General features: G+C 40.9%; 3 protein-coding genes across 12 annotated transcripts in view; 1 reads left to right on the plus strand and 2 right to left on the minus strand.

Annotated features, from left to right (window-relative positions):
* The window catches only part of LOC111251416 (uncharacterized), a 29,907-nt gene extending 13,035 nt beyond the window's left edge, over positions 1-16,872 (minus strand). For 2 of the 4 annotated variants that reach the window (XM_086991155.1, XM_086991153.1), the window contains exon 1: positions 15,628-16,801. The gene's annotated coding sequence lies outside the window, so the exon portion shown is untranslated. Of the gene's footprint in view, positions 1-15,627 lie in introns of all 4 variants that reach the window. The other 2 variants (XR_015329220.1, XM_086991156.1) reach the window with 2 other exon arrangements.
* On the minus strand, positions 589-13,872 carry LOC111251287 (uncharacterized). Of its 6 annotated transcripts, XM_022807727.2 has the most exons (6): positions 12,230-13,872; positions 11,256-11,284; positions 10,954-11,045; positions 5,407-5,545; positions 4,586-4,635; positions 4,002-4,388 (listed from the first exon to the last, which is right to left on the minus strand). In XM_022807727.2, exons 3-6 carry the CDS (start codon positions 10,996-10,998, stop codon positions 4,209-4,211), a joined length of 414 nt encoding a protein of 137 aa, XP_022663462.1. In that variant the 5' UTR covers positions 10,999-11,045; positions 11,256-11,284; positions 12,230-13,872; the 3' UTR covers positions 4,002-4,208. The 6 variants fall into 6 exon arrangements, 3 of the variants coding, with proteins under 3 accessions (XP_086847284.1, XP_022663462.1, XP_086847283.1); XM_086991158.1 differs by lacking the exon at positions 4,002-4,388 and adding an exon at positions 589-3,994 and having other exon boundaries at positions 11,256-13,872; XM_086991157.1 differs by lacking the exon at positions 11,256-11,284.
* Positions 14,031-18,424, plus strand: part of Gad1 (glutamate decarboxylase) — a 29,664-nt gene continuing 25,270 nt past the window's right edge. Inside the window, exon 1 of one of the 2 annotated variants that reach the window (XM_086991152.1) lies at positions 14,031-14,203. The gene's annotated coding sequence lies outside the window, so the exon portion shown is untranslated. The remainder of the gene's footprint in view (positions 14,204-18,424) is intronic. The other variant, XM_022806351.2, reaches the window with a different exon arrangement.

Below are 18,424 nucleotides of genomic sequence, written 5' to 3' on the forward strand. Positions count from 1 at the left end.
GTCGTGCTTAGGGCGACGCTTTATCGGCATCCATATTTCAGTAATGTTTTCACAAAAAAATATTGGAAGTACACAGGCCGCGCTACTATTTGTACGTGTCAAACAGAAGTTCAGTTACGAGCTGTCATATAGTATGACATTGACGGTATACTCTACAACCAAAAAATGGTCAACGGCATACTGGTTTATTAAGTGGAGGACTATATGGGCTCTACGCCCATATAGTCTCCCGCTCAATCATATTCTAATCTATTTAACATGTTGAACTGTAGTCACCTCCGTAAGATGTGGCTTACTTTTAGTCCCTATTAGATAACAAAGACATATCGGAATAGATAAAACATGGATAGACAACTAGCTGTTTGTTTGGCTTCTTCATAAGTTAAGAGACGTCATAAACAGTAGAAAAAAGAAATACGTAACTGGTTCAAGTCGCCCCATTTTTTTTAAAATTAAATAGGATAAAGTTCAACCAAAATTGTACGAAATTCTGAATGCAAAACGTGATGGTATGTGTGGTTGTTTTTACCTCTCTATGGTCCTAGTGCTAGTCTAGAATGGCCTTTATGGCCCCGTGCCCAAACAGCCCCATCAACCTAAACACTGAGGTTCGATTTGCGTTTATTGTATAAACTGTTAAATGTTAAACTGTTTGTGATTTTCGTTTTGATTGTTTATTTACTCAGCCTTTTACGTGCTAAGTAATCCCGATGCTTAGAATTCGTATATAATTGCGGATTAAAAGCATTTTATATTCGACGTTTTAAAATACTATAACTAAAGTTTGAGTGTAAGTTAAAGCTGGTTTGGTGCCAGGATTACAGCGATAATTAAGTGCATTTTGAAAGGCGTCAGTGGACGACTGAACTCCGTGTGACCTGTCAAACGCTTTGTAGTTGGTGGAGACCTATGATAGTGGCAATTAAAATTTACTTTTAGCAACAGACGAGGCATATTTAATAGTACGCGTGTTACGTAAAACACATTGATCCTTTGTCACTGATATACGACATTTTAGGTACAGTCGATAACATATGTCGGCCATTCTCACGCATGCGCACCACACCAATTATCCATCTTGAAATTAGAAATATTCATTTGTCGGTGGTTTTGCGATTATTTATCAGCCCAATTTTTCTATGATTTGCGTCGCTCTGGCAAAATGCACCAAAAAATGCAACAGTCAGTCTTACGATCATACTGTAGTAGTTTTTGTTGTTTACGACAACGACAAGAACACGACTTTTTGCGTTATGTTTTTCAAAACATTGTTACAATTGGTGTAGTTACCGTTTCCCAGTAGAGTTAAACGATTTTGGACTTAGTTAACGCTCAAACGAATTCTACGATGTACGTAAGTAGTTGCACCGAAGTATGTCAACAAAGCTTTACCTAGCTTTATCTAGCTTACAATAATCTCGTCAGCAACCACCCGGTAGCCTGCACGAAGACACAGTAAGGTTATATGATAACTTCGCTATCGATTCATTTTCATTGTTCTTCTTGTCAACTAACCGTATGAAGAGTTTCATAATTTATACTTGATTCTCGAAATAATTTTTTCAGCCTTAACCTGGTTACGGTGCAACCAGGATGAGGTATAGCAGCCGGTCGCCTAGGGCTCCTCCCTTGAGTTGCCCATCTTCGTATTGGTCTGAGCCGCGTAGACTGTCCTATTCTTTAAACAGTTGCATCGATAAACTCGTCGGAAAGCTTCGTTTTGTACGGACCTTTAGAGCCGTTGCATTACGTGACGGAATTGCTAGCGGTGTTTCGGTTATGCTAATAGTGATGCTTATTACTAGATTAGTGACTCGAAAACAGTAACGTGGTACGCGGGTGGTACTACAATTGATGTGTGTGTTATGTGCGTCACTGATTAGGTATCATGGCTGTAGAGATATAGATAATAAGATCTACCAATGACGTATAGAACTAAGATTGAAAAGCAAGCATTGCAATAGTCCTGATCTTGTTCTAATTCCCTTGAAGGCTCACAATGTAAGCCAACAAGTAGAACATATGGAAAAATCCCGATTTTTTTAGGGACCATATTACGTATTGTCATCTGTGCCAAACATCTCTGCTATTCACTATAAATTAGTTAGATTTTGATCGAAGAGATGCGTGTGTTGTATCCTACCGAAGTAAGGACCACTTACAGTGGAATAATTTCTAAATATTTCTGGACGCATTTTAGCTTTTATGCATTATAACTAAAAAGTAATCGGCATGGCGATAGCGTTAAGCTTTATTCTTGTTTGGCGGTGGGTAGGCAGTCATAAGAAATAACTAAATGCTAAAATAACGTCCTAAATTTGCTGGTCCTAAATTGCATCTACGCTGCATCAAAGCGCGAATCTCCATCGGCACGAGACTAATCTCGCTTCTCCAGTATCCGATACGGGTTACCGTATTGGAACACATCATATAGTAGAAACCTGCCAGGTTTTCTTAGAATATTTAGTATATGTTATAGTATATTCTAGACAATCTATCCTGCTTAGCAGTTTTGGGGCGCAGATAAAGTAACTTGCGTTTCATTCATGACATAGTATTTGCAATAGGCCCTCTGTTCTCTTAGCAATTTCCTCTTTGACAACCCTATTCTAAGTTAAAGCAGGTTGCTATTTCATTTCGGCCTTCGGACGACGAACTGCGAAGTTAACAACATAACACAACGATAGGCCTACAATAAGCTAGCTAAAACCTGTAAGCTTCCAGTGCATCTCGATATAAAAATGTATTATTAAGTTCGTAACTTGAAATCCGCAGCTAGTCTAACTTGTGTCACGTATCAATTATATCACCATTTACATATTTTTTTCCTGTATTACCTCATAATAAACAATCCTTTTTTCATGAACTCCTTTAATATGGATTATAATAACAAATCGCTAAGACAATATAGAGTGTGCAATTGAGGTCTAATTCGGTTAGACATTATGCCACTTCATGATGTGTACTCATAAACAAACAATAGTGCCAGCTACAGTGGTACTATTGGCTGTTTTTTACACTCGGACAGATTGAATTTTTCGCTCAAATCCTTTACCTTTCACACTAATAGAAATACTAGTGCAATGATGATGATATCACGCGATCTGATATGGTACTTGAAACAATACCATATAAAGATTAATGTCTTGTAAGAGTCGTGTTCTTTTTGCAGACTCTTATACCATATATGAATTTTGTTTTCTTCGTTATGTTAAACATTTTCGCTACGCTTTTATCCACTAACAATTCAATTAGGTGATTTTACGCGTGATCAGGCTCCGAATGCTTCCTACGTTGCAGAAATCACTTCGAAAGGAAGCTCAATATCGTTAGCGGCGGTGTAACCGGTTCTGGCCTTTGACACCTCAGGCGTGTTCCTGATAAGGCTGTAAACAGGACCTTACCAATGCTACCTCAGTAATGAGAGGCTTTGACAGCTCGTGTAGCATTGTTGCTTCCCGTTTACTTAGCATACTAGCTAGCAGTTAGTCAGTGCAATAAGCATTAGATTTCTTAGCAGATGTCAGTATTATCATTTCTAAATCTTCATTATATTTATTCCTCTGCCGCCTGCTCTTCAGACATGTCATGCACTCACATCCTGAGCGAAAAGTATTCGGCATCCTTTCGCCATATATTCGTACCATATGTCTTATCGTAAGGTCACGGTCATGGGGACAATAGTCACAACGCCTTTCTTAATAGGAGCGATTAGCTCATTTCTGTGTGTGTGCCTGTATTAGTTTATTTGTTATACATTTATTTTTTACATACTAAACGTGAAGTTCCTTGTCTTTGGTCAGGAATAGGCTCCCTTCCGCGAAGGTACTTGACCTGAGAAATGGTTATTGTCACAGAGTATGTGTCCAGTATTCGTTTGTCAAGTTCCATAAAACTTTATTAACTAACTTGCAGTACCCTTTATTAGCTCCCTCAAAAACCGGTTACAGCACGTAATCAAATGGGAATCCAGCCCTGTGGACATTAAAAACGCCTGTAACGTATGAATCGGTTATTTACATTGAAGTGTGTACTTAATGATGTGATAGGGCAGCCCTGCATACGAGAAGTCCGATACATTTCGCCAAAACAATGCAGTCGCCGAATCACTCGGATCAAACGCAAAATTATGTGTGCCTTACACAGTCGGAGGGGTATTTATTATATTAGGAGGTATATATTATATTCCGCGGAGCTTTAGTACAGAACTAGAATTTCTGATACATGCAGAGAGGCGAGCTACGTAAACATCTTTGACGCCGTTTTATTTTAGTCACCGCACGACGATCTGCATTGGTGAAGTTTAACCACTGTGATTGAATCGTCTTTGTTTCCAGCATCGGGGGCCCCTTCAAGTCGATGAGCAATTTTTCAACGACGCTTTTTTCCTGACGACGTATAGTAGTGGCTTAGTCTGCTTAGTAAGCGGGTTTCTTTAAATCGATAATTTAAAGTCAGCAGACTAAAAATAGATACTCGTCTGAATAGCAAAACTAACCAAGTAGACCAAAGATTTGGCCTTACATAGGCAAGAAATTACCTCAGTTAACGAATATTGAAAATGAGACATAGCAATGGCACTTACTTTCACTTTCATTCCTGTTTTTCTCGTCTGTTGGCCTCCCAGGTCAGTAGCTGAAAAAACAGACCATCGAATATGTTTCCACTAGCAGTTTACCTTGTTCACACAGCCTCGAAGTAGCCCTGAACGGTATGACATATAATTTTAGAATAAAAATAAAAGTCCAAAAGTGTTTCTAGTGTTACTATTATTGCCATATAAACAAGCAGGAAACAGAAGAGACGGTAGTAGAGAGTCTAAAAAATCCATACGATTCACGATGATTCATAAAGATCTAAAAATAAGGCCATACAGACTACAATCCTGACAGGCATTTTCAGATTGTTGTGTTGCTACATGCTTGTCTCTGATTATAAATTTTGAACACGCATCTGCGCCCCCTTCTAGTCTACGTGCCCTTAAAATTCCACGTCCCTATAACGGTTGCCGTCACGGTATCTGAGGTAGCAAAATACTCTCTGTACCCGTGGTTTTCTGCCGTTACAGATGTCTAATCATTACAGTTGAAACGATGAAGCACGGCACACAGCGGCGGCGGCGGCGGCCGGGGGAGAGAGGGGGCACTAAATAATATAACCTAAACAAGTAACTATTGTTTAAATTTTCCGCCAGCAAATCGAGTAAACATGCCGGAATTCGATCCTTCTATAGCATTTAACAGCCAATACCTGATCGTATATGAAGACCGGCGGGTTTCGCACACAGTCATGCTACTTTTACCGTAGGTGATGCTCTGTGAAATCTGTTTTTTTTTCGATTCATGTCATAAGACGTATACAAAATGATCTAGTTTGAAGGACAACGAAATTATCTGAAATCGGTACCTTTGCCGTTACTTTCTTCCTGTACGTCATAGACACAGATATCAGTGTTAGTTCCTTGCCAACTGTAGCCTGGCGAGTTGGCCGATAGTTCCGATAAGGAGACCGAGAGGTCTTTGTTGAAGCGTTGGTCCTGGTTATTCTAGATAGTGTGTAATGGGACAGATACGATACACTGAACATTGTCTTTTGGCGTGACATTTTTGCTTTCGCAAAATTGCTTGAACTTAACGCTCCATTTGATGATATTAAGTCGAAACCATAATCGCTACATAGTAGCTATACGAAAGCGTATCTAATCAATCGGATCAAAAGGAAATCGGAGGGGGACAGCTCTTCTGGTATTGTCATTATTGATAAAAGCATTTTACGTGCTTGACAATCGTGTTCTGCCAGCCACAAAGTTGTGTCAAACGAATCCGGCTTTTGTTGTATTACCATCTATAAGCGATTTTAGTGCCAACAATCTTGCTCGTCGAACAGTGCAGTGAAGACTCTTCTCGAAGGTAAACTAAAACATGTACATTAATATTCAAGTCATCTAACTATTACGTAAAAAGTCAAAATCAGTAAACATTTATAGTAGTTTTATTTAGGCCTAATAACATTTTCATCGATAATCGTTAGAGATTTACTGCCCTGCAACTTACGCGTCCAACTTACGCGTCCCCAATTAACTTATTGAATTTTCGATGGAGTGGAAAGAACTGAATACTTATACCATTATTTACCCATCTTCAATAATTTCACAGAAGGTTTCAGCACTCGATAATTGCTACAGCTTCTGTTCATTGTAGACTGGATATGTGTATCGTAACCATCATAATCAATACTGATATACTACACTGGAGTTGCCACTGCAAATACGCATGGAATACGTCTGTGTCTATGTTTGAATACCGAAATAGTTTCGCGTCCGCTCTGCTTTCTGATAATCGTTCTCTTAGCTTCGTGCTCAAAGTGTGATCAAACGGGCTGATCTCTGACCCTTTGCGGATGTAAGACACGTATTAAAGATAGCCGACAGCTTAATACTGTAAAGTCAACTGAGTTTACACATTCGAATGATATCTCATACACGTAGACGCAACGATGCAACAGCTGCCAGTGGAACAGTTGAGAAAGACCTCTGCGTCTTTTGAACTGTAGTACTATTATCATTGTTTTTTTCTCGTCACTCTGACGAGAAGTTTCAGCCGGCGTGCTTTGTTTCCTAATTATCAGAAATAAACTGAGACCTGAAGTACTGAAACTCGTCCTAACAGGTGTCTCAGTGATATACATAGCGTTTCCCTACGCACGTCAACCACATATAGCGTCCATATATTCTGTAGAGCTTTGCGCAGCGAGTTGCTTAATTTAATATGAAAGTTACACGAGTCCCGTGAAAATAAGAAATTATTTAAACGTGCGTAGATACAAAGCTAGAGAGTGTCTTTATAGATCGGCATTCCGACCTGAACACGTAGCAGAAAATACCTTAACTATTGTATATGATGAGCGCTGTCAAGCTTGATGCCTTTACGAGAACGATAGTATACTTCGAAGCTCTGTGACAAGCTATCAGCGGCTACTTTTCTTCCGTGCTGTCGATTAAGTGATTCTGCCTTCTGACACGTGTGAGGTAAGAGCTCATTGGATCACTCGACTCCTTTAAGGGCGTCCCTTCTTTCTGAGAGATAAGTATCTGTGCACAGACATAGTAATCAAATGGCTTTCAAAATCCGTGATGGAATCGTATTCTTTGGCCACTCGATTCACTAGTCGCTCTTCCTCATTATATCCAATTATAAATCCAAATTTTTCCCGCGTTGTTATTGTCACGCTTTTGTACACCTGCGAGAAGCTAAGCACACGTTTGCCTTCAACCCTGATAACTCTTAGCAGTTTTCCATTGTCGAACGTGAAGCTGTTGAAGAACGAAAGTTGCTAGAGCATGTCTAGTAGGTGCTCTTGTTGGTAACGCGAAACGATGGATGCTTCGTCGACCCCTTTGTTTCTGCGGGCGTGACCTCACCGCATCAAGTATAATCAAGCGTTAATGGATATTACTAGCGTTGTGAAACGTAGGACCTTCGTAAAACCCTGACTCGTATAATCTTTCTAACCGGGCCATTGACATCATAGCGGAGCATCCGATCGCATGCACCAACATGTTACTCAGAACATCTGAGATACTTAACACTATACGAACATACGTACGGGTACGTTCTATATTTAAATCGAGTAGAGTAGCTGAATACGTCTATAAATCTAAATGCCATGTCGAGGTCCCATTAATGCTCCTCCCACAACCTGTTTGCTCGGCCGATGGGGAACGGTGGGAAGATCATAGCTTTTTATTGCGCCAGTTGCCCTCCCGGGACTAATGGCGTCATCCTCTGATTGACGCCAATGAATCCGCCGTTTCTATGGGACGACTATTAAAACTAAACTTCAATCTGGATCTGTTGCTGAAGCTGCTGATGCTAAATCGGATCGAATGAAACATTTTTCCGTTCTGTTTGACGCACGCACACAAATGCACGCAGGCAGATACGAACAGCATCATGTCAGCATTGGACAGCTCGTGGATCATAGTACCGTTTAGGGAAGCGCTCTTCGCTAGGGGTTCGATACGTAAAGTGTTAGTAAAAATGTTCGACTCTGGGCTATGGAATGACCTTCCAGTTTAGCCAAAGTCAGTTTATGCACTTACACAAGTGAACTGCTTTATATTACGTCTATGTTTCTGGCTATGTTTGAGCCAATTTCTTCTATATAAAACTGCAACAAAAGTATGACTCCTTCGTTTTTGTCACGCTTGGAGTCAGCGTATACACATAAATTCATAAAGTGCCCAGAACGTAAGAAGAATAAATTTAAACGAAATCTTTCCAGCCAGCAAAGCTTCACGAGCATTTATAAATAATAGAAGGGCTGAAATAGTGGATTGATCAGCATTTCTACCAATACCCCACCTCTATACTACATCCTTTAAACAGACCATCCTCAACTCCATGTATTATGAAATAAACTTGTAAAGAGGCCCTTTACATGATGCTAGCAAACCAGCAAAGGTGGAAGGACTTGCTCGACGTACGTAAAATTACGTAATCCCTAGCCTAGCACATGCCGTGCATTAACAATAGATTCTTTAAGAGCGCTTAGAGATTTGACACTAACGCTTTCGTTCTGGGTGTGTTAAGCACAATCTACGATTGCTGTTGCTACAACATATTATTTATATAAAACCCGGCGACTGATGCCGTTCCAAAGCCGTCTGTTATCGACTTTAACTTGAGCAAGTCAACTAATTACTAGCAAACCTAAGCCACTACGGTTATCAGGCCAAAGAAGCAGACCCACAATTTACTTTAACTTAACACAAATGTGATCGTTATCGTTTTTGTGCCCTGACAAAGAATGATTTCATAACTATTCTTATATTTACATTCTTTCCACTGAGAAATTCCTACATGTAGCAAGTGATAGTCGAAAAGTGGTTCAGTCTACAAATTCGAAAAAAAGGCTATAAGCTGTAGCGCGATGGCCAGCGGTAATACCATTCATTCAGCATCGCCTTGGGTATACTGCCTGCGACGACATCTGATGCGTTCGATGATAAAAGCTGCCCAAAATGAGCTTTAAATGGCGAGTCTCACGTAATTATGATAGGCTTCCTTCTGGTCGAGCCACTCTGACGGCGCCACACACATTTCGCCGCGACTAAACCCATAACTTACCCGGATGTCTATTCCGTCGAAAGAGGCCCTATTTAGCTGGCGAAGAACTTTTAATAAATGGTAGCCCAGGCATTCTTTCGACAAACAATTCCAGATTTCAGTAATCGTGTTTAGAAAAAAAAAATAGCCGAGTCTATACGAGCTCGATTTACCCGAACGAGGTCGTAACAGAAGGCGAACTTGAACTTATTAATATACCAGTTTATTGTTGACAGTGATACCTCTTCTTACAGAAGGCTTTGGCCTATTACGTAGTCGAACCACCGCTGAATCTGATGAAGCTCCTAAATGCAAGAAGAAGCTATTAATTAATGAACCGATAGTAGTGTGTAGGATCATCCAGTGTAAAGCCTCCTGATTTTACATACCGGCATTATATATTCCATATTTGAGTTTTTGCAGTAATGAGTATTTGCAGCAATTTCAAACATTTGCCATACCCTGTGTTCCTAGTAAAGAAACCTGCCGTGTATTCCTAGAGCATTCCCGTAGCTCCTTACAGCTTCTGTGGATTCTATCAATATATAGTCAATTTAATGATTGCATCAAATCACCTAAATAGGTCTGTTTTTACGTTCGTTATTGCTTTGAAGTGTCGCCTCAGAGCCGCTGTTTGTCTCAACCATACCAACCGATCTATAAGTGTTTCCGGTTTCGGTGGTAAGCTGTTGAACATTGCTTTTGATGGCTGGCCGCCTTCCAGCTCGAGGCAAACTGTGCATGCTTTGTGACTGTACAAAACACTGTTAAAAATCAAAGTATGATTTTAGCACATAAGGCTACCGTTATACTAATTTATGTTGTGACATGTTTTTGCCATCTAGAAAAAAAATGACAACGAACTTTATTTTGCCCAGTTTTCGTCCACCGAATGATCAGTTGTCGCTAGTGGTTTTTTAGAACTAAGTTTATCTTCAATAAAATACACTTAAATACAAAAAGAAATAAGCAAACTACTAGATCTTGATCGAGTAAAGACTCGCCCGTGTGAACTGTTTCCTTTATATCGCTACTATTCCAATTGCTGTCGCGCATATTTTATGGCTATTTTCAAAGTCATCTTTCACCAGTCATCTTGGTGCTCTTATCGCTTTCACTCCTACAGAAAATGTTCCAGATCTTATTTGCAAGAGGAAAACGGGCCATCAAAAATAAAGAGATCACGTCAAAATATTTATGGTATCTCGATAATAGAGGTCTGACAAATGAATTTTCCAACCTAAATATGGCAAACGAAGCTCCACCTGGTAACTTGTGCTGTCGATAATCTCGTAGCACGCATTTAATTCGATGGTGTATTTTTAACGAAGCTAAGAAAATTACTAGGTTCAACCGGGTCATTTGTAACAAATCTTACTTGACTACATTCTAATGTTAATTAAGAACAAATTCTTGGCGATAATAATAATCGGACTTCTATTGTTATGAAATATATTGCTCTACTGAAGTAAGGCGCTGTCTTAAAGTGAGGTTCAAGAGGAGGTATGAGGTAGCATCAATTAATTTGAAGGATCTCGTTACGCCTGTCAATGGGACACGAGCGGTTCGCGTTGGATCCGACTTCTATTTCTGGATATTTTATGAAGAGCTACGTCTACCTTCACGCGGCGTCGTCGTATGAAGAAAAAAACGACAAAATGGTATACTTATTATTATCACTTAGGTAAAACCCACACACACCTTCCCTACACGGCAATTAATAGTACAACTATTAACAACAACGTGGCGTGGCTCGACAGTTCATAAAAAAAAATAAACAAGAAAAAAGAAAACCAACAAATGTACTGCGATAATTCTCAGCTATCTAATAGAAATAATTGCTTACGTAAATAACAAATAGGTGTCGCTGCGGTCGCTCTGGCGTTGGCATTTTGTTGTCCAGTTGATGAAAGCCACACGTTTTTTTCACGACGTTAACTAAATATTCGAAGATTAAATGATATAATATAAACAATAAGAATGCGTACGACAATATCTCATTACGGCTTTTTAGCAAATCTCTGTGGATGTTTTTGGTCGAAATTTTTTTCTTGCTAGTTTTTTTTTAATATTTTGGCTTGTTGATGGAAAAAAAAAAGCTCTCTAGCTTCTGTTAAGTATCGTTTTTCGCCGGTAAAAAAAACTTACCTGATTTTTGATATTACGGCATTTGGTTTCTGCAATTCATAACACCATTAGCTTTGGTCTACGTTGCCTTATTTCGAATGTGGGGGTCACCAAGACGAAGTTATTATTGCTGCTATTAGATAACACTGGAAGCTCGTTTTGCCGTTCTTGCCAGCTATTATGAGGACAAGAAGCGAGTAATATCTGATGTCATGGGCAAGAGTCCAAGTAATACAGCTTCCAAGAAAGAAAGTCAACTTCTGTGTCACACTGAAAACAATCTCAATAGTCCTTCGACTGGCAATGTAATCGAACCTAACATGTGTGAACTGCTACATTTGAAAGGTCAATGACTAAGATACTTTCACAACATGCTGTTTTATACAGAAAAAAAAATTGCGTTTCACTGGACAAGAAAAAGTGATCTATACGTACTTACTAACCATAGCGAAATTGACTACTCTGTCGACGTGTGAACGTTTGAGAAGGAGCCTCGTATATGTTACCTTACTAACGAAATTTTTCTCAGTAAAACAATTTTTTCTATATAGACCACACGGAGCTTTGTTCGCAGTCAACGATATCACAGCATCAGCTTTGATACTGGTTTCAATTTCTCGGCGACGACGAAAATAAACCCAAGTCGGCTAAATGAGTTCAAATCGGTCAAGTATAAAAGCATATAAGCCGGGGTATTTATGACCCCGGGGTTTCTGTGTATCGCTTTTAACGACAGGCGGTATAATAATGATATTTTCACAATTTGGGCACTAGTGGCCATGAAATATCACTATAATGCTGGCGGTATCGCCGAGGGGTTTCGTATAAACCAGGCGCTCGAGTAGCAGAATGTAGGCAACAGTGTCAAATCAAAACAAAACTACCGTTTCAAATTTGCCCATAAAACTTCTGTTACTTTCGTAACGATGTCTGCCAAATGCAGTAGATGCAGCTTTCCAAGCAGATGAGAAATGCGCTCACCACCGTCTACTTACCACTGTACGCTGTATCGCTTGCCCTTAATAGCTTATGAAGTTAGCTTAGAAATATCAGTTTGAAGTCATTGTCGCTCGTTCCGCTGCTACGGCCATCGGCGCACTGAGTTTTGTGACCCATTCAACGACTTCGATGTCGCGATGGCGGCACAGTGTTATCGTTTTCAATTAATGACGCCTCTGCTTCGTCAACAATCGATTTTGTTCCGTTGGTCTGGTCAGCGCTGTGATCAGTGCGTGATACTACATAACATATACGTGTCTAGTTCGTTTTCCGTAACTGCCCGTTCGTCGTTTTAAAAATTTTAGTCCTGTTTTGCGATTACCGTTAGGATAGTTAACGATTGATACCCCTGTACCAACAATGATTGTCTTTGGCTTACCACCACTCGGGCTGTCTTCTACGACAGCCGTTCCGGTTGTCGGTATTACGATCATTATTAATGGCTCTATATTTCATGTTTTGCTGTCGTTATTGTGACTACTGGCCATAATGACGATGACGACGACGACAACAACAACAGTAACAATCAGGACTACAAGGACGGGATCGTGAAGGCTGTAAGTGATGGCAATGGCGGCGGCCGCGAGTGAAAGAGGGAAGCACTTGCTGACGTAATTCTGGTCCGGTGGCTAAGAGGGCAACTTTCGCTCTGGTCTGATAACTGAGTCATCGAATGTTTGCGGCCCCTACATCTCTACTGTGGTCCAACAGAGTGACACTTTACAAAGTTGATAATAGCAAGAATTCTAAGAATAAGCAAGCGGCCCAATAGGCGCTAGATATGTGCATGTAGTTGCCAGCTCAGTCCCGCCAGAGTGTCCCTATGGCGCTGGCAAGCACCAACGATATTTTTCGTTGTCAGTGACTTTTTCTTAAAAATAACAAATTATAGATCCCGCCTCGCCGTTCGTAATCAGTGGGCAGTTGTGTTTAATGGCAAAAAGTGTTCAGTTGTACGAGCAGCATGTAATACAGCAGATGGAAATCGAACCGACATTTAATAAGTTTTTTTTTCTAGGACTAAATAGGCTTTTGCTATTCAATGATCGATATTGGAAAACATACGGAAGACAATGTGTTTTCTAATAATGTAGTATCGCTAAATGGAGCGTATCCCATATTCCAGTACGAATTTATCTCAAGTGCAGATTATTTCGGGCTGACGAAACACGTTGTTTTGATGGCAATCGAGAACTCCGCCTTGTTTGTAAAACAAAGTCGCCCGTAGCACCAAAACGAAGCGTGTTCCTAGAAATCTTCGGTGACGAAGACCGGTCGTATCGCCAGGCGTTCATATAGTGAAGTATGGTAACTTGATAAAGCTCATCTTACTTGTATAGCTGTGCAAACAAACAGAATCGCATTTGGGTCTTAGAGGCTTACTTTACGGTTTAGAAAAAGCAACAGTTCGAGTGTAGATCGGTACAATTCCCACAGAGTGTTTGTTATACGATTGGGAAGCTATTTAAATGAGACTGAGACTTGCACGTACTGTTTGCCCTTATCTATGGAGGCGATCTAATTCGGATTGGGCCGTGGGAGCATTTCTTGCGTGACACATGTGTGTTTGTGGCACTGCAAATTTGGCGTCGCACTCTGCGTACGTCGTAGTACGAAGCGGTTAGCGTTTTGCCAGGTTCTATTTTTAAACGCCGCCACAATTCACACCATAATATTATTTACAAATTTTGCGTGTACGCTTTCGAAGCTATAATGCCTCCCCTTTCCGTCAGGGCAATATAAATCGTTTAGAATTTGGACGGGCATGGATGTTGTAAACGTTAGCGTCGTAACAGACAACCATTCCCAGTGCACAGAACTTTCTGTCTCATAAGATACCACAGGCATATATTTGTCACTAACAGTTTAGCAATTTATCTAGTGATGCTGGATGTTTGACAAATTATTTCCACTAACGTGCACCAGGAAAAAACGAAGTTAGTCTGCAACGCAAAAATTAGAAAACACATGCAAGTATTTCCGCTAAAATTTTATGCTTAGGTAAAATTGTCTGTCTGTCTCTCGTTGAATCTCTCGTTTCGAAATCTTGCAGCATTGCGATCAATGCAAAATAATGCGATATAATACGTGCTTAAAAATAAAGCTTAGTGAGCTGTTGCTTATTCAATACCCAGGTCCAGAATAGTATGTAGCAATCATCGATACCGAGTGACTGACATAGCTCGAATTGATGCTAAAGCAGGATCATCGACAAAGGTGAGAGGTGTAACGAAACGTGTGCCTGATTGGCAGCAACTTCGAAATGGTGGCCTGATGACGGCGAACTGGTCCGTCATTGTAACAACCGCGTCACAGCGCAATGAGTCGCGCCCTCTTGCTAGACAATGCCATAGCACTTGGTCCGATAAAGTCGTCATGAAGCAAGGGCCCTACGCGAGATCTGTATCACAGAAGAATAAAAAAAAGAAGCCATTTTGTTGGGGGGAAACACGTCTTATGCTGTGATCAGCGACCTGCAAACAATGAAACTTAGAAATTGTGTCCGACGGCAGGTACGTTATGTAATCAATTCAAGCGCATCTGATTCACTGAGGAAACCCGTGTTCGAGAGGACTGAGGGTTAGCTGAGAACTTCCTGCACACCGTTCTCTGTACTGCACACACTTTGGTTTTACGAAACATTGTTAGACGTGGCAAGCTCTATATTGCATATATATATATATATATATATAGAGATATATATATATATCAATCTATATATATATATATATATATCTGCAGTTGATGGATTATAGCAAACTTCAGTAGCAAAGGGTTTCTGAATAGGAATTCCATAAAATTGTAAGACGTCAAACTATATAATCACGTAGCTCTCACAAAGGACCCTGTGGTAGCAGTACCAGCCGTACCTAACTTTATTGAAATTCTATAATAAAGTTTCAAGCCATACACTTTTTCATACGACTTTTTCAGTGTAGATACACAGCAGATCGTTCGTGCCCCTGTCGGTTTATTTGAATAACTCAATTATTTGCTGACCGCTTTAGAGGACATCCGGCCAGCCGGCGGATTTCTCTCGTTTTCGTTTTTTTTTTTTTTATTTATGTATCTACTCTCATTTCCTACGTTAATCTTGGGTAACATCTATGTGCTCACATAATATCATGCCAATGCAATTGTTGTTGAAACACTAACAGATTGACAGTTTTTTTTTTTTTGAATGTCCGTAGTTGTTAGGAGAGACAATAACTTCTTCGTACGTGGTCATGGTACAAATTCTAACTGGTACATATGATCATATATATTTCTTACACTCAGGTACTATATGGGCTTGTGACTGATAATTGATGTTTAAATGCGCGTTGGTTTAGGTGAAATGGGCTCCTAGTGTTTCGGAGGTTAAGCGTGTGTGTGTCAAATAACATGAACTTACTTATGGTTCCGAGATGGCCAATGGAATGCTTGGCTTCACATATAAGCAACACTGATGTTATCAACCATACTGCAAAAGATATGGTCACTATAGTTCTCGTTCCCATGCTTGGGTCTGACGCTGGCCCAATATTCCGCTGCAATGATATCTTTCTAACAGAACGGACGCGCAGAACTCAGAATTGCCTGTTGATCCGCGCTGCACTTCGATCACTATGATAGCGGCCAATTTTAGCCATAATGGTACATCCCTGGTATGACGTTCACGTGGGTCTAGAAAGATGTATGCCGCGGATTTCGCAAAGTACATATGCGCCAAGGCGGGTATCTTCCTATAGGTTCGTATGAATACTTTCTAATGCACTTAGTCAGCTAGTCACGATCCGCGCACCTTCACCGCGACACCTTCGTCAACACTTAAGCCAAGAAATCCAATGATGACTCTCAGTAGAAGTTACGAAACTTGCTAATCGGCGGCCAGTAGTCGCAACATCTTCTATCGCAAGATGAACTGAAGTTACGGAATTTTCACTAATCTAAGTAGCTTAAGAGAATCGGTAGCTGCTGTTGAAGACGTAAGCCAGCACGAATCGCGCACCTCTTCAGTTAGCAGTCATCATTGCGGGTGGCTGGCCAATTCATGCGAATGTTTTGCATCGTTGAACGGGCTACAGGGCCAAACTCTTTACCTTTGCTAACTTACGACGGAGGCAGCTGTGGTGACGCACTTGTCGGACTGCTAGCCACATTTGGGGCTCATGCGTCGACGACTACGGCGACGGTGACGATGACGGCGATTAAAGCAGCGGCCACAGATGCCGCCGTATGTGGCGCTCGTCGAACTTGCTTGACTGACGGGTAACGTCGACCATCGCCACTGCTACTTAGTCTACTATCATGATCTGGTAGTTGATTGTAGCTGCCGACGCTACATCTCCTTGTCGCGCGTTAATCTTGCTGTGCCACGGCGGCGGCAGCAGTAGCTGATACCGAACTATTGCTTTTGTTGCTATCGGGCCGCTGTTGCTGCTGCTGTTTCCGATGCCGATTTAACTGAATGCTTCTGCCATAGTGCGGCGCTTGTTTCGGTCGACACTTAGACAAGAACAATTTGTTTGTTGTTGTTGTTGTTGTTGCCCAGCGGCATTATAGCAGGCACAACGCTAGCCGCTTTACGATCATTAACGTGCATTAGACCACCTGTGTCGCTGGGCGCCGATGCTGCCCAAGCCCAAGCTCTCGGGGCACCTGCTGGAGCTGTCCGACAGGGCTGCCTACCAGGGCGAGGGCCGATGTTAACTGGGGAGGGACGAGGGTGCCGCTAGCGGTGCCGTTGAATGAAGCGGTATCGCTGAGCGAAGGTAACAGAGAGTTTTCTTAATGGTAATATGCCTACCAGCAACCTACAGACAGACACACAGTACTCAGGACTCAGCCTACTAAAATAAGTATCAGTGATGTACATCAACGTCGTAGGTAATGGTTCAGTTGAAGCAAAAAGCATCAACCAATCTATTCATTTCTAGAATTGCGCAGGCTGAGTATGAAAGGCGGATCTCATGCAAAAAGTGTCTTCTCGGTTTAGTCAGGGTCCAAATGAGCGTATCTCTCTATGTTTCGGTTTTCACTTTTGGCATCGTCGTCGGGCCTAGCACGGATCGAAGTGTGCCTATGCCCGATTTCGAACTTCGACCAAAACGTGTCCTCTAGACTAGCAGGAATATACGTTACTCACTAAGCTGCTTCGAGGGCAAACGAGTAAACGTACCTGCGAAATATAAAGAGCACAAGTAAGAAGGGATAACTAGATTACAAAATATTATACTTCAGCCGTGCTAGTTTTCCACCAGCCTTATCCATTAAAAGTAGGAATCGCTGGAAATGCGTTCCTCCCTCCATTTTCAGTTTTTGGTTCAAATTATTATACAAATCTGCTTCGGAACGTGGATTTGCTTTCATAAATTGATTCCTCTAACTGCCGCATAACAAGGGACTTATAACCCCGAACTTCATTGCCAGTTGAAATCCAATAAGTTGTTTAATTATGTTAGTTCTAAGTGGCAGCACTCGACAATGCTATTGTCGGACTTGGACGGAGCCTCCGGCAAGCCTTCGGAATAGATATTATTGTTATAAGGTCTAAAGGAAAACGAAGAGTCTGATTTCTTTTACCGCTCAGCATTGACATGTTGATAGGATGTATTAATCGATTCATGTGCAACCTATAGAAGTTTATCTATTACTAGTAAATTCAGCTCCGTTCACGCAGTTGAAACATCGCGAAAAATGTAATAGTCCTTCGCGATGTTCCAGACAAATTTTAGCGTTTCTTGTTATATATTCGATCACTTATGTTGGCCAAAGCCTAGAAGTGCGCCCTTGATGTTCTGTGCATCGTTTTCTTAACAATAACAACAACTACATGTCGTTACTTCATTGTTATTGCATTTTTTACTATGCTAACTTTCAGTAAGTTAGCACAAAAGGATACTTCATTCAGTGAATCGAAAGGTCACGATGTGTTTTGATGCGTACTTCAATCGAAATTAGGCAAAGTAGTTTCCCTTTATCAAAGAGTCGACATTTGTACCGCTGTAGCTTATTACGATTCACTAACCATTTTTCGGCCAGGATCTCGCTTTTGTTTTGTATACCACATGAGTTGAAAGACGCCGTCTCAATTTTTTTACAAACGTCTGCTGTAGCTCCTCCTAGTTACTAAGTGCTTGTTGCGTTGTGTCTTTAGCTTCGTAACTTTGTGTGATTAGCTCCGTATGCGGTAAGGACAAAGCAGAAGC

Source organism: Varroa destructor, unplaced genomic scaffold, assembly GCF_002443255.2.
Source record: "Varroa destructor unplaced genomic scaffold, Vdes_3.0 BEIS01000005.1, whole genome shotgun sequence".
In the NCBI taxonomy this organism is placed as follows: Eukaryota; Metazoa; Arthropoda; class Arachnida; order Mesostigmata; family Varroidae; genus Varroa; species Varroa destructor.